The following is a 16,409-nucleotide window of genomic DNA, read 5'->3' on the forward strand; positions in this document are numbered from 1 at the left end:
GTGTGGTCAGTATAATCCCAAAGTACCCATGTAATACATGTGTGTTGTTACACATTTGATGCGGCGGGCTGCTTTTGCAGTACCCATCCGCAATGTGCGATGGGTTGCTAAGGTAGCCTTGCTCCACCGTAACTCATTGCCTCAGTGTAAGCTCAGTAACAAACAGGGAAGGTTGTGTTGTTTACCGCATGTAATGGTGGTTCCACTGCTTCTTTTTGTGCAAACTGTTCTCAGATCGCCATCTTTGCTCATTTTCTCTTTCGTGTGCTTGTTTGTTGTTGGTTTATTGTATCGAGATTGTGTACATGTAGCTGTAGTGCAATGGAGAAGGATATTGAACTCGTGAGTGGTTTCCTGATGGATAAGAATTCAATTCAAGTTCAGACTGTTCTGATGATGACATTTATGAATTTTGTGTGAGAATGGTTAGACATTGTTGTTGTTTTTATAATGAAATATAAAAGAAATTAACAGATTCATGGATGCCAGTGAAGATAGGGGCTGAAAAACCAGTGATTATTAAGCATGGACTGAAGGAGGACTGGCACCAGTAGCAAAGGGCTGCTATTCCAACCCCGGAGTGATGTCATCCATTCGAGTACATGAGGGTTCCTGGACACATTAAATCGACATTGTGGACATCCAAAACATTAATTTTGCTTGATTAACACATTATAAATGTTATGTAATTTACAGTCACACATTGTCTCATTTCCCGCAGCAAACGTGTCAAGCTCGTTTTTAAAGCAGTTCAATAATAATTACAATGTCGTATGTGTTTACTAAATTATTTCAGCCAAGACCCAGTATAGAGTAAAAATATGGTGTCGTAAAGTCTCAGATCATTGCAACAAATAACCTTTATAAATATGACTAATATTTTGTAAAGTTTTATAGCGATAACCTCCAGAGTTGTGAAACATGTTATACATAAGCTAAAAAGTACGATGGAGCAAAAGTACCATTACAGTAAGCAATCTTTTCATGGGCTATCTAATGAGATTGAACACATTGACACATTGACACATTGGCAGATGCCTTATAGCACAGAATCAGAGTGGAGGTATTCAAAATCGCTCAGTATAGAGCCACAGTGAATTTAAGGTGGCAGGTTTATTTGTATTTTTAATATCAGATTTGATTTAGTGTAATTTTCAACTACAAACTGAAGAGAAAGAAAAATCAAACGGATGTAATAATACTGTTTGCTACTTGGCTAATTAGACAGATAAAACAACGGAAAATACAGTAAAGTAAGGAAGTTGTGGGAAGCAACAACCAAATAAAAATGCTGCCAAAATATTGTTTATAGTATCATGTAACCTCAAAAACCAAATTGATCCAGCAGGGATCACTTCTGGCTGGTTCACATCTTCCAGTTGAACCCACACTGGGCACTGCAAAAACCAATGTGTCACTTAACTCTGAGCAACCTTATGGATGTCCAGGAGCGGCACATCACTAATCGCAAATGTTGAGATTCTGGAGTGCAAGAGTAATTCGATAGGTCTATTCTACTGTGGGAGATGACTGTTGGAGATGGTGGGGTTCGTTCCCTAAGTGTCAAAGGTTATTGCTGGCCTCAACAAGGATGTGCCACCCCCTGCCTGCTTTGACGGGAGAGGCTGGTTCAGAGCTGGCCTCCCCTTCTTTCGAGGAGACATGACTTTGAGATTAGTGCCCTAAATTCTTCCTCATGGATCTTGATAGGAGGCGGCCTCTATCCCCAACCTTACCCATCCTGAATATCCTGTCACTCTGGAAGCAGCGAAAAGGTCCTTATAGGACGAAGTGCAATTTATAAGCTTCTTGTCCTAAGAGAACAAAAAAAAACTCAAAAAACTAAATTAGGTGTACTGTATGATTTTCAGATGGCAGATGAGATTGTAGCCACGCTTTGTGTACAATTGGAGGCTAAAGCCAGCCTGACGACTCCGCAAGATGTGAGAGTGTGGAGGGTGCAATGTCTGAAGGCAATAGCGCCTGCAGTTAAACCTTCTTGTCGGCCCAAATTCATCAGTTCCCTATGGCAACTGTTGCAGCAGAGCCCTAGCGTGAATTGTGATGCTGATGCTCAGGTCTGATATATTAAGAAGCTTCTTATTTATTTCTTTAGTACTTTGATACACTTTGATAAGTGCACTGCTGAAATAATGCATGATTCTTTGTCGAATTTATGATGTACCTTTGTCGGGTTTTGGTGTAATTTTGCTTGAAATTATTTTAACCCTCCTACTGGCCATTGATTAGAATCTAGTGGAACTGTTATGTTTATCACATAATAAACCTATCAATTCAAATATTAACCTCATTAAATTTGTCATCTGTGTGTTCTTAATAAGCTACACTAATAAAAATAGGCATTATCATTTTAAAAACTTTTGGTAAATTGATAAAGCTTGTAGTTAATAATTAGTTTAAATTTTTAACCTCGATACAGATAAAAATTAAATAAGTCTCAATATAGCAGTTTACCTGTGATTTATAATTTATTCAAATTATTGGTGTTTGATCTGATAAGTATCTACTTTCAACAAAACAATCTACTGATCCTCTCTCAGGATGGATTCAGCAAAGGTAAATACACAACTGATGCTATTGATAAACTAGTGCATGGAGTGCTAACAGGTTTTGAAAATAAAGAGTTTGCTCAGGACACTCTGTGTGACTGAGTTAATCATTTAGACCTTTTAGCAAAACTCAATTACTACGGAATCCAGAGTGTTTAACTTGAGTTCTTCAAATCGTACTTTATTAATCGCAGACAAAAGGTTTTAATAAATGGTAATTGGTCACATGAGTTGGAGGTCAAGTATGGTGTACCACTGGGATTGGTTTTGGAACTTTTGCTCTTTTTGGTATGTATTAATGATATACCAGCCTTTATGAAAAGTAATACATATTTATATGCAGATAATACAACTTAGTTTCATACAAGGTTAAATATTGAAGAACTCAATGTACTGGTACAAAGTACTTTGGATAGTGCTTCAGATTGGTTTAAAGATAATGGGTCCTAAATGAAGATAAGACCAGAAATATTAGTTTAAGGATAATTGATAAAAGTTGCACTAGAAAACTTTACTGATAAAGTAAAACTTTTAGGTGTTAATTTAGATATAAATTTGACCTATTGATCAAACCAGTTCAAAACTATCTAGAGTAATTTTCTTGATTAAAAAACTTACTAGCTGTATTGAGGTAAACTATATTAGACCTGCCTATTTCTCATATTTTATATCAATTTTTAGGTATGGATTAAGTTTTTATGAAATTGAAGTGGGATTGATGAAATTCTAATATTACAAAAAAGATCTTAAAAATTTTGTGATCACTGTAAACCTCTGTTTATCAGTTTGAAAATACAAACCATTATTAATATCTTATACATTAATATCTTATACAAACCATTATACATATTTAATTTATTAGTAAATACCCTTAACAACCCTAATATTATTAAAAATGCCACACATAATTACAGAACTAAGAGTAAAACGAATAGGCTCTGCAATTGATTTTTGCAGACTAAGTAAACCAACCAAAAGTCATTACATTATGTCACTGAAAATTTATAATACATTTTGTAATTTAGTAAATAGCTATCTAATATAACAAATTTTCTGTAATAAATTTTATAATTGGCTACTTAAGTATCCTTTTCATACAATTGATAAGTTTTTTAAGAGTCGTATTATTTTATAATTTTTAGTTCTTTTAACAAATTTATTTGTTCTCTTAGTTTTCTATCTTTCTAATTTCCTACCTAATTAATAAATTTCGTAGTTTCCTGTTTGATTCTTTCTGTAGATTGCTTATACACATAGGAAGTACAATATGTTTCTATGATGAAATTTATAGTTGACGTAGCTCTTAAGCTGCAATACATGACTTTTGTCAATGAATGAAAAATTTTATACAACAGTAAAACATTATTTTACAAATTGAACTTTTGCAGGTTGTGAAGTTTGTACTAGAAGCCCTCGAGACGATTTGTGAATCGGATGTAGAATGGTTGACAGAGAATTTAGGAGACGTGTTGGGCGTCGTGGTGGCGTTCCTGCAGTTCGGTCTGCACGGTTGGCAGTACCAGAAACCATCCAAGCTGTTACCACTTCCGGGTGTCCAATGGGACCCTCCACCTGCTCCCAATATTAAGGTATTGTAATTAACAGAAAATAAGCTAAGTATACTTTTTATCAACAAAATCATTGTTGAGACTTTGTATGTGGTTGCTGAAACTTTATTGGCAGAACAAAATATTCGGCTTCTGTTGGACTTAAAGCTGGATTGCTCAATTGTGTCGAATGCTTAAGTTTTTAAAGAAGTTTTTTGTAGGGCAGCTAATTTGATGATGAAAAAATTGTCTTACTAAATGGTATTTTTTATGAAAAAATTGTCAAACATATCTGTATTTTTTACAAATAGTTTCAATAGATTATTGTTTATTAATAAATACAGTGCATCAATTCATACCACAAGCAGATTGTCATCAGATCTTTTTTTGTTTATAACTTTATTATTTATGAGAAACATTAAGATAAAAGAAATAGCTTAAAAACATATGACAAGCAGACATTAATCTGAAATAAACACGATTTAAGCGTTTTATTTATGTTAACGTACATAGTATTAGAATCAGAATAGGTCTTTAATGTTAATGTTTTTATACATAACATTACTATAGAAGCATCAAGCCCTGGAAAATGACGTCCTTATTATAACACTTCTTTAATTGTGCCGTTTGAAAATTCAGTAGTTAAGTTTTCTCTTGATTTAATTTCAGTCCGTTAACCTCAAACCAGTATGCCAATTCAGAAAAAGCCTGATTTATTTTCCATTTGAAAGTGAGAGTCGGCTTTAACAACTGTGGTCATCTGTGTATAATATAAATTTTGGTGACACATTTTTAGGTAAATCATTAATGTATAGAAGAAAAAGTAGAGGTTCCAAAATAGAACCTTGAGGAACGCCCACTTTAATTTCTTCCCATTGAGATTTAGATATTACATTATTTAAACAAAATTACAGTTCCTTGAAACCAATTAACTAACCAAGATTCAATTTACAAAATTGATCTATTTGAAAAACAGTACAATTTAAAAAAAAGGATGAAAAGGATGCTTTTTTAAAAGTATATCATAGTTCACACAATCAAAAGCTGTGGAGAAGTCATAGGTTAATATAGTATATTGATTGATACATTAGATCAAGTGATTAGAATATCATCTGTGAGAACATTTAAATTTCTGAGGAACATAAAAATAAAAAATTTAGCGAAATCCCTGGTGCAGTTTAAACATGCCCTTTGAATGTTAAGTGTCAGCATGCTTTGTGAACATTAAACCAGCGAAACATCTGGTTAGCTTTAAACCATCATATGCGTGTTGAGTAAGCAATTTGCGGCTTGGTCACAGAGCAAAGCAAAACGCCGCCAGAAGAAGAGGGTGTCAAACATTGGTGCGATGGAGGTGGAAGATGGTGCAGACGAGAGGACTGCAGGGATAGCTGTAACCAAGCCTGGCTACATGTCTGCACCTGCCAGTGGGGCGTGGCTCACCAGCGACTCGGAGGTGTCTGATAGCGAGGGTGGTCGCACACGCAGACTGAGGCGGGCCCAAGCCAAGGTGCGACTCTCTGCCATCAACCTGCTCGTACAAGTCGCCAAGGTTAGTCCGTTCAGACTTTATATATATATATAAATTAAAGTATATTTTAACCCTTTTTTTGTTTTGAGCTGCTTCGTTGCCGACATTTTTGGATCTCTTTATATGACATAACTTCAGATTCCGGGAGGGAAGTCTGAGACAGCATCAGATTTCAGATCCTGCACTAAGAGGAAGGTGAATTGGTGTTGAACTTAACATTCACGTTTCCCATCATATGTACGTACACCAATTTTACCATGTGGGATTTCCCGTAGTACGCATGGGAAGGGTTAATATTCCATTTTGTTCTGTTCAAGGCAGTGAACATCAGAGAGCTGTTTGGCTACTACAGTTCGTTGGTTGGAAGCCAAGGTCTCTCCTACAATTTGGTTAACGACACCAACGCTCGCCTGACTTCCGTTGCTGCTTCGACCACCGCTTTCCTGCTAGGCAATGCCAAATCATATTTTGCTCAGGCACTGCAAAGGTAGTTATTAAATTTTCCAAAGTTAATATTTAACCATTCGCACACAACTAATAAATCCATTAACTTTCCTAAAGACTAGTAAAAATATTTGGTTTCTTTAAGTTCAAAGCAAATTTTTATTATAATAATAACTAAATTATAAAATGTAAAAAAAGTATAAACAGAGCATTTTACTTAAAATTAGTGTATTTATTGATTAAAATTTAAAAAATAACTATTTACAAAACTGTTTACTATAAATAAGTTTTATTTCATTGAAAAATGTAATTAAAATGAAAATTTTAATAAAACAAGATCAATATTTCAAACTAATCACAACACTACCACACGATGAAGAATAATAACGAGAAACGTAGTAAACGCGTGCATGAGCGCGCTTGTGACAGCTGAGAAAGCAGTAATACACACCACGGATATGTTTGGTTATGGCTCTGTAGGAGGTGCAGAACTGACGAGCAGGTGATTGGAGTTAGACAAAGGGCGTCCCCCTCCCCCTGTCCCAGAGTGAAAGTCGTTTATAAATACTTCTTTTGCAACCGCTATAAGCACGGAGTGTGCACCGGGCATTTCAAAGGCCTTTTGCATTCAAGTTTCAATTGTGTTTATTTACTGTACTTTCCATTTCTTGTAAACAATTATTGTTAAAGGTGATATCTTGTTATTGTATCTTCGGTTTTATTTATTTATGCTGACTAGCGAGGGCATTGGGAGGTTGTGGCTTGAAGATTATTCTGTTTTGAATATCGCTGCAAATAAATTGTAATTTTGGTTGATGCCAGAGAAATCTGTGAGGTGTTGGGAATAAAACTTTTGATTGAAGTGGTGAGTGGATTACTAAAAACATATTTGAAGTAAAACTTTGAGGCATATATCGATAATAAAATAAAATCAGTTACTGTCTTGCGTTAAAACACACCTATGTTCCAGTTCGGTAACTTCGTACACACCGTTCTCCAGCGTGTTGGCATCCCTGCTTGACAACTTGCACCAGTGCATGGTCCGGAGCCTGAAGACGACAGGATCAATGTCTGTGCTTCACTGTGCCTGTAGTCTGGTCGACGTAACACCCTACCACCGCATGAAGCCAGGGCTGCTCACCCCGCTGGTGCATGCTGCACTACCTCAGCTCAGGCACAAGGGTAGGTCCTTACAGTTTTATGTCATCATTGGTAGTTTGGACAAGGGTAGTGAATTAAGGAGGACCTGATAGGTTGTTTTCGGCGGTTTGTGGAATTACTGAAATCATAGACTGGTAGGCGTCATGGTGTGCTTCCGGGGTGCACAAAAGGCCCTTGAGGCTTAAGTGCATGGTAGTAGGCCGCCCCATAAATGAAGAAGAAGAAGGTCCTTACAGAACGACTTCCGGCTCAATCAAGAAGAATTACATAGATTTTGTGACAGGTGAAATATTATTAACCCTTCCCATGCTGTAGACGGATATGTTAGAATGGTAGACTTCGATCAAATGCGAAATACAGTTATATCCGATATCATAGATTATGCCTCTTGCAGAGTTTATTAATTCACAAAAGGCCTTCGAAATGCCCGGTGCACGCTCCGTGCTTATCGCGGTTCAAATTCAAATTCAAATTCAAAACATCCTTTATTCATTAATAATGTACATATGATACATTGAATAGTGTCAGAAGTTTTATAATTAAAATACAATTATTAAATGGTCAAAAAACAAATTATAATATGGACCATCATTGGTAGTAAAAAAGACTATTATTGCTTAAAATGCTCAGATTGATGTCTTAATTACAAAAAATGTCTTTAAAGTTAAAAATAAAATCTAAATTAGTTGTCCCTGTTACAACATGCTAACAATAATGCAACAAATAACAAGTACTATTGTAGCATTTAAAGAAATAAATTATTCTAGAACTAAAAAAAGAAGATTTACACTAAGAATACATAAAGAACAACTAAATATGTGATCAATCAAAGTATTTACAGTAAAAATCTATTCTAAATTTACACTTTATAAACTAATACAACTGATAATAATTAAATAGAATTATTAAGTGAATTCTTATTCTAAATCTGCTTCCCAAAATTCTTCCAAGGAGTAGGGAGCTAATTTAATCAAAGACTCCTTTAATTTTTTCCTAAATTTCTCATTATTTTGCTCCAGTAAAAAGCTTCTGGGAAGGTGATATAGTAGTTTTGTCCCTATGAACGTGGTTTTTTTTTTGTAGAACTCTAAATTATGCCGTTCCACTTGCCTGTGTACTCGAGTATCATGATCATGTCTACTGGGAATTTGAGAGGGATTTGCAAATTTTTTTGTATAGCTAACAGTTTCCAATATATACAGTCCAATGACTGTTGGTATTGCTGTTTCTACAAAAAGATGCTTGACTGATTCATCTCTTTTTAAGTTATATATTATCCTAATTGCCCTTTTTTGTTGAAGAAGTAACCTGTCTAGATTACTCTTTGTTGTAGAACCATACACACTTATACCGTAAGCCAAGTGTGAATGAACCATAGCATAATATATTGTTTTTAAAGTGTTTAAGTTGCATATTTTAGACATTTGTCTTAATGCATATAACCCAGAAGAGGTTTTGTTTATTACATGGTCTATGTGTTTATCCCAACTAAGGTTTTGGTCAATTTTGAGGCCTAAAAATGTGGTATGCTCTACTTGTTTTAGTGGCATTTCACTTAATAAAATAGTTGGCTCTATATTACTTCGATTTTGCATAGTACAGAATGAGATGAACTTTGTTTTATTTGAGTTTATTAAAAGATTTTTGCTGTCAAAAAATTCTTTGACTATTGAGAGTGAAATAAAAGATGATTCCTCTAATCTTTCCTTTGATTTTCCTGACACTGTTACATTAGAATCGTCTGCATACAAGCAAATAGTACTGTTCTTAGGGATCAATCGTGGTAAGCCTCGTATGTAGCACAAAAATAATAATGGGCCCAGAATAGATCCCTGAGGGACACCATGTGGGATAATTAACCTTTCTGAGCTAAATTTTCTGATGTAAACATATTGATCATGTATATTGGACACTGCATTTTCAATTTCAACGTATTGTTGTCGATTTTTCAAGTATGACTCAAACCAATTTAACTCTTTACCATGAATACCTAACGTTGATAAGGTTTTTAACAATTCTTCGTGTGACACGCTGTCAAAAGCCCTACTAAGATCTAGAAAGATTCCTACAATTTTCTCACCTTTATCTACTGAGTCTATTATAGAATTAATAAATTCAATCCCAGCTGTTATTGTAGATTTCCCTGCCTGAAACCCATGTTGCTCTTTGTCAAATAATTCACACTCAACCAAATAACTAACTAGTTGAGTATAAACCACCCTTTCATACACTTTAGAGAATACTGGAAGCAGTGAAATCGGGCGGTAGCATGAGGGATCATTAACTTCACCCTTTTTAAAGATTGGGATTACTGCTATCTTCAATTTATCAGGAAAATTACCAGAGATTAAAGATGAGTTTATTAAATGAGTTAGAGGTTTTATTATTGTAGGCAAAATTTGTTTAATAATATTGATTGAAATATCATCATGACCTGTTGATAGTTTATTTTCAAAAGAATTTATTAATTTTACTAGTTCTTTTTCACTTACTGAGCTAAACTTGAATCTGTTTTTTACAGGATCATAAAAATTACACTTTTTATTATCCTTATCGATTTTAGGTAGTACTAAATGATCAACTACTGAAACAAAAAAATTATTAAACGTATTACTTATTTCGATAGGATCAGCTATTGTTTTACCATTATAGTCAATTTTAATGTTTGAATTTTGATTTGATTGTTTTTTTACTTGTAATTTTATTAAGTCCCATACAATTTTAGCGCTATTTCCAAAATTTTTAATTTTACTGTCAAAGAATTTTTTTTTGTCCCTCTCTATGCATGATTTTAAATCCTTTTTCTGGTTTTTAATAACTATCTTTAATTTTTCATCTTTATTTTGTCTAAACCTTTTTTCTAACTGAAAGATGTTATCCTTTTTTAATCTTATCTCATCTGTAATCCATTGGTTTGTATCACCTTCCCTCAACGAAGTAATAATTTTGGAAAAACAGTTGTTAAAATGGTAAAAAAAGGTGTCAGAAAATTGATTATACTTAGAATCTACTGGTGCCTAATAAACATTCAACCAAGAAGACTCTCCATACAGATTATTCAAGAAAATTTGTATGGTTGCCAAGGAAGTATTTATAAACAACCTTCACTTCGCGGCAGGGGGTGGCGAGCGCCCTTTGTCTAACTCCAACCACCTGCTTGTCAGTTCTGCAATTCCTAGAGAGCCATAACCAAATATATCCGTGGTGTATATTACTTCTTTCTCAGTTGTCACGAACACACGCTCACGCACACGTCTACTATGTATCTCATTGTTATTCTTCATCGTGTGGTAGTGTTGTGATTAGTTTGAAATATATATTTTGTTTTATAGTAAAATGTAATTAAACTTTTTAGTTTAATTACATTTTACAATGAAATTAAAATTCATTTATAATAAACAGTTTTGTAAATAGTTCTTTTTTAATTTTATCAATAAATACGCTAATTTTAAGTCAAATACCCTGCTTTATACTATTTTTTGCTTTTACCTTTTATAATTTAGTTATAATAAAGATTAGATTTGAACTTAAAGGAAGAACAATTTTTTACTTGTCTTGGCGTTACGAGAAAGATATTGGATTTATTAGTTGCGTGCGAAGGGTTAATTTATTCTCATGGAATTAACATGTACTTAATATCTTGAGAACCGTTCCATAAGCATTTAGCAATTGTTCTTCCTCAATGAAAATGTTGGGTTGAACCCTGTTTAGAGCTTGTTTTGTGGAAAAAGAGATAACATTTGATTTGTTTGAGTTTAATAAAAGCGTTTTACTTATCAAGAAGTCTATGTATATGACAAGTTATTAATTTCTGGACTGCCAGACAATTTTGGTACTTAGATTTCCTTTAGCTTTAATCTGATGTATGTTCCTATGGTGCTACAGAGATGGTGATAGATTTTCTGTAGTTTCATTATGATAATAGTTCCTACTGATAATAGTTCTTACAGAGATGGTAATAGATTTTCTGTAGCTTCAGTATGATGAAAGTTCCTATTGCATTACAGAGATGGTAATAGATTTTCTTTAGCTGCAATATGATGAAAGTTCCTATAGTGTTACAAAAATGGTGATAGATTTTCTTTAGCTTCAGTGTGATGAAAGTTCTGATTGTGTTACAGAGATAGTGATAGATTTTCTGTAGTTTCAATATGATGAAAGTTCCTATAGTGTTACAAAAATAGTGATAGATTTTCTTTAGCTTCAGTGTAATGAAAGTTCTGATGTTGTTACAGAGATGGTGGTGTCGGTGGCAGCCTTGACACTTCTGGGCTGTGTGGTGGCTGTGGATCCTCAGACAGAGGAACTAAAGCAGATCTTGTCTGTCAGCCGCATTGACAGTCTCCCGGATGTTCCGGAGACTCCAGGGTGCTCTTGGGTCCTGTCGGCAGCTCTCCAGTATTTAGAAGTCAGATACCTCACAATTACTCTTGCCATTAGTTTTATAACGATTGCTTTTAAAACTGTCATCATTTTTATGAATTTATTTGTTTGACTCACAAAATAAGTAAATTAATGAATTTTCTAATTACCTCACTTAGCTGTACATTTTGGTGGGATTACACATAAAAGAAAATTTTGCATGGTTGGCAAAAATTTAATTAATTGTTACAACACCAAAGTCGTTGCTAAAGAGTAACAAAAGGAGTGATAATATACTGTAACTCCAACATGCATTAACCCTTTAAGTGCCATGTTTTCAACGGTGCCGTCACCCGGTACTGCCGGGTTTATTTGCCGTGTACAGAGCCACTCCACAATACATGTAACATGTTTCTTGTTCAACATGATCAGCTTCAGCAACATCTTCTTTTACCAAACTGTCATCAGAATCTCCTGATTCGACATGTCAGACGTGGTTAATAAATTGAGTCCACATCCTGATCGCTATTATTCTCAGAAAAACTACATACTGCCAGATGCCTCACACACAACAGCGCTTCTGGATAAATTTAAAATTGATAAAACGTCCAACAAACCACAATCAAAATAGAAAATAAAAAATACGGTAGCAACTTAAAAAAATAAAAACATTCTGTTTTTAATGTCAAGATAAAACTTCACCATGTGCTTTCATGATAGTTGACCGACCGTCAGAGTGTAGTAGCAATTAAACAGCACTTCTGTGGATTTGTAGTGGTTCACATAAACAATACTGTGTATCATCGTACAGCTGCTAGGTGTCGTGTAACGAAGCAGCTGTTTAGCATGTAATAACATGGGCATGGAATTAATGGAAAAGGCATTTTTTATACTTCCACATTTAATTTATTTAACCCTTTGTACGCTGAAAGCAAGTTGTATGAAATTGCTCTAATGCTCAATAAAAAATAAAAAAATAATTTTTAATTTGTTCAAAGTTATATATTTTTTTAGGTTTATTGGTCTTGCAACTGATGAAAACACATGGTAGTTTTTGTATTGCTTTTATTTTATTTACGTACATATGAGTACATATACATGTAAATATACATGTAAGTATATAAAGAGTTAGCACAACAGTAATTCATATTATTTATACAAAATTAGTAGATAATGAAGGGAACAAATTATCTAGCGCCTCGCACAGCAGACAGCTAAAGCAGTATAGCAGGTTATAAACAATAAACAACAATACACAGCGGCCGCCGGCAGTATTTCCGCTTAGAGCGTACCGCTTGCTCACTGGTGATGGCGCGGACTGACAAAGCAAACAAAAGCTTCCGTTGTGATTGGTCCCAGCTGTTTTGATGAGTCATGCTTCAAATTGCGTCATATTAGAACACCAAATATTCACTCTCAAGCATTCTGGCGGCAATTTGTAGAATTAACGTAAATATATTGCGTTGTCAGGGGATTCCGCGATCTATTCCGCTTAGAACGTTTCAAATTAGATTTACTCAGTGGAATATTCCGCTTACAGCATACGAAGGGTTAAAAAGCGCTTTTGCCGGTTAAGGCATCATCAGTTAGATATTGTTTACAGAAAAAATATATGTGTAAAATAAAAAAAAACATGATAAAATAGAATACAATTTTTTAAAAATTCTGTATATTTCTGTATACAATATGTAACTGATGATGCCTTTACCGGTGAAAGCGCTTTTTAAATCAATTAAATGTGGAAGTATAAAAAATGCCTTTTCCATTAAAACCTACTCACCCATCAAGAATACAAAGCAGAAAATGGGCATGGAAGTTGAACACATAGTGGCAGTTAAGGAGTTAAAGGGTTATTTTATAATAAAATATCGACTTTATCAAAGTTTCAAGTGTTGCTTTTGATCACCAGATATGCTCATGATATTTGTAAGCTATTATTTACTCTGTATATTTTCATAGTTGCAAATTTGCAATGGTTAGACCAACCACATTTTTTGCATTAACAGCTAAAATATGTTTTAGAAACTTTTCGAAATTAAGGTAAAAATTCCCTAAAATATCACACAAAATGGATTTTTTGTTCCTTCAGCTACTGTAAATATGCCGTCTGACAATGTATAAGGACTCCAAATTCAATACCTGACATGTACACATCCACAATTTAGTTAATTAAGTTAAATCTAGATTAAATAATTGATTTGCCATGTTGCCATGATGTTGAAATAAGAAGTGTTGTTACTTTTGTTATGTTTTTACTCTAATGTAAACAAATTGAAATTAGTGTTTAAATTAATGAACCATATTGTCGAGCTGTAATAATCCATTGTTTACACAGAACAGTTGACTACATTAACAGGCTCTATCAATTAATATTTTGTAACTTTAGAGACCATGATGGGATTTTTAACTGCTTTAGAGACCTGTGGGATGTAGCCCATAAGGATTTTTTGTCTCTAAGAACGTCCATGTAAAATTTCTATACAATCGGTTGAATAGTTTATGCGTGAAAGCAAAACAAACAAACAAAGCCACTTTCACATTTATAATATTATTATAATCTTTTATGCTATAATTTAACCAATATCCAGATCTGAATGAAAAACGTGTAACAGCATGTTTGAACTGGTCTATGTCGTGGTTGCAGACAGAGAACCAGAAGGCGGTGTCGGTGCCTTTGCGTGTGGAGTGGTGGCAGTTGCTAGCTAACATGTCCAGACACCACTTCTCTCTAGTAAGGCCGCACATCATGCCGCTGGTGGCAGCTGTTCTGCGAGACATGACGGGTACCAACACGCTGGAGCTTGCACGGCTACATGCGACCCGCACGTTCCAGCAGCTCGCCACAGCCCTTGCCGCCTCAGGTTAGCGTCGGGTATTTTTAACAAATTCCTTTTTGATGTCTCTCCACATTTTTTTGTGTTTGATTTATTAACGTGCATGTAATTATATAGCCTTTTGAAATTGATTCCTTTCAAAAGAAATGTAAGTGGTTGAAATCTAAGTTATTAAGATAGAGTAATTTGCAACTACATGTTCTTCAAAGACTGGGTTTTGACAAAGAGTTAGATAAAGAAAATTTTTTAAGTTCTTTCAGTTAAAAATACTTCAGTCCGTAGATCAAACCTATTTTAGTTAATAATAAATGTAGTTATATAAATATATGTTCAATCTATTCATTTATCTTTATTTGTCATAAAGCATTTATACATGCAATAGATCTCGCCAAAACTTAGTATATACATAATAATTGTATAATATATTTTTATTATATTCTTTTATCATATATTTGCAATGTGAAATTAGAGAATATACTTAAAAATAAAACCATATGCATTACTTTTTTGTAACAACAATTTATAATAATCCAAGCCTTGAGGAGACAAAAAAATTTAATAATAATATAATATTTATGGGAAAAACACAATATTTTAACCCATATTTTATTTAGTGTTGTTGCTTATTTTTTACTACACGGTTGTATAAAGTAACTATTTCTTTACATAACTTTACCTAAATAAAAATTCAAAACATGTTTAAAACATTTTTATAGACACTATTTTGAGCATAACAAATTTAAGTAATAAATATGTATCATAGTTATTGTTGTACAATTAATTTTATTTAATGCTGAATAATAAAAAAATTTTAATCTTGAAAAAAAGGTTGAACAGATTTTTTGTATTAAGTATGTAAAGTGGATGAATGAATCTTTTTTAGTAAATTGCAGTGATTTTTGGGAGATATTTGGATTGAAAAGGGTTAAAACTAGCTAAAAAATACAGACACATTAAAACTTAAGCGACTATCAACAAGTTTATTTCTGAATTTTTAACAGAGATTAAAAACAGGATAACAATATTACAAAAATAAATAATGTAATACAGAATACAAAACATCAAGAGTGCTTGAAACTAAAAAAGGAAAATGTTATTATCACTACACCTAAAGTAACACGTTTGAGAGTATTTTTATGCGAGAAATTCAAGTTTAACAGAATAATAAAATTGTTTAATCAAGTATTGTGAGAATTACACTATTGTAAACCCAATAAAAAAGTGCATCTACAAAATGTTATTATACCTTTTCCCCAAGTGTAAATAATAACATTGATGAATTTGTTTTACAGATGAAGCGTTGTGCACGCAAGTGTGGCAAAAAGCATTTGAGTCACAACTACTTGGGCTGGTGGGAATATCACCCACTTTGGCTTCGGTGGTCTGTGACTGTCTGGCAGTGATGAGTCCTGCGACATACCACCAACTTTCGGTAACTTGGTGGTTTTCTAATTTGTTCCTAATAACAAACTCATTGACAAAATTTAAAATGTTTATATTTCCAAATATTTCAACATTAATTTGAACTGTTTTATTTTTTATACTTTCATTTCTCCCGTCATAGAAGTCTTTTTAGAAAAAGATTAGCCACTGTATTGGAGCCATACTATAAATGTCCTTATTGCATAGAATATGATAGAGTTATGGCATGAAATCTCAGTAGACTTCCTTAAAAGTATTTCAATTTAAGTAGAGTTGTTTAATGTATAATTTAATGAAAAATTTAGTGGAAAAAGGGTTTTTTTTTAGTTTTGTAGATTTCTGTAAAAATATAGGTTGCTGATGATAACGGTTACTACCTGGTTTATCTATCATAGCTTTTAACTCTTCGCTATTACCCAGCAGGGATCACTTCTGGCTGGTTTATACCTTCCAGTTGAATCTACCACAGGTCACAGCAAAAACCGATGTGTCACTTAAATCTGGGCAACCTTATGGAGGGTCCAGGAGCGGCAAATCC

The 16,409-nt window shown here is 33.7% G+C and overlaps 1 protein-coding gene across 1 annotated transcript in view; it reads left to right on the plus strand.

Annotated features, from left to right (window-relative positions):
• The window catches only part of LOC124367306 (HEAT repeat-containing protein 6), a 40,175-nt gene that overhangs the window by 3,840 nt on the left and 19,926 nt on the right, over positions 1-16,409 (plus strand). The window contains exons 3-10 of the mRNA XM_046824032.1: positions 1,872-2,078; positions 3,959-4,159; positions 5,418-5,669; positions 5,966-6,135; positions 7,063-7,274; positions 11,489-11,661; positions 14,260-14,476; positions 15,742-15,881. Of these exons, the coding sequence (XP_046679988.1) occupies positions 1,872-2,078; positions 3,959-4,159; positions 5,418-5,669; positions 5,966-6,135; positions 7,063-7,274; positions 11,489-11,661; positions 14,260-14,476; positions 15,742-15,881 (1,572 nt within the window). The remainder of the gene's footprint in view (positions 1-1,871; positions 2,079-3,958; positions 4,160-5,417; positions 5,670-5,965; positions 6,136-7,062; positions 7,275-11,488; positions 11,662-14,259; positions 14,477-15,741; positions 15,882-16,409) is intronic.

This window comes from Homalodisca vitripennis, chromosome 8, assembly GCF_021130785.1.
Source record: "Homalodisca vitripennis isolate AUS2020 chromosome 8, UT_GWSS_2.1, whole genome shotgun sequence".
NCBI lineage: Eukaryota > Metazoa > Arthropoda > Insecta > Hemiptera > Cicadellidae > Homalodisca > Homalodisca vitripennis.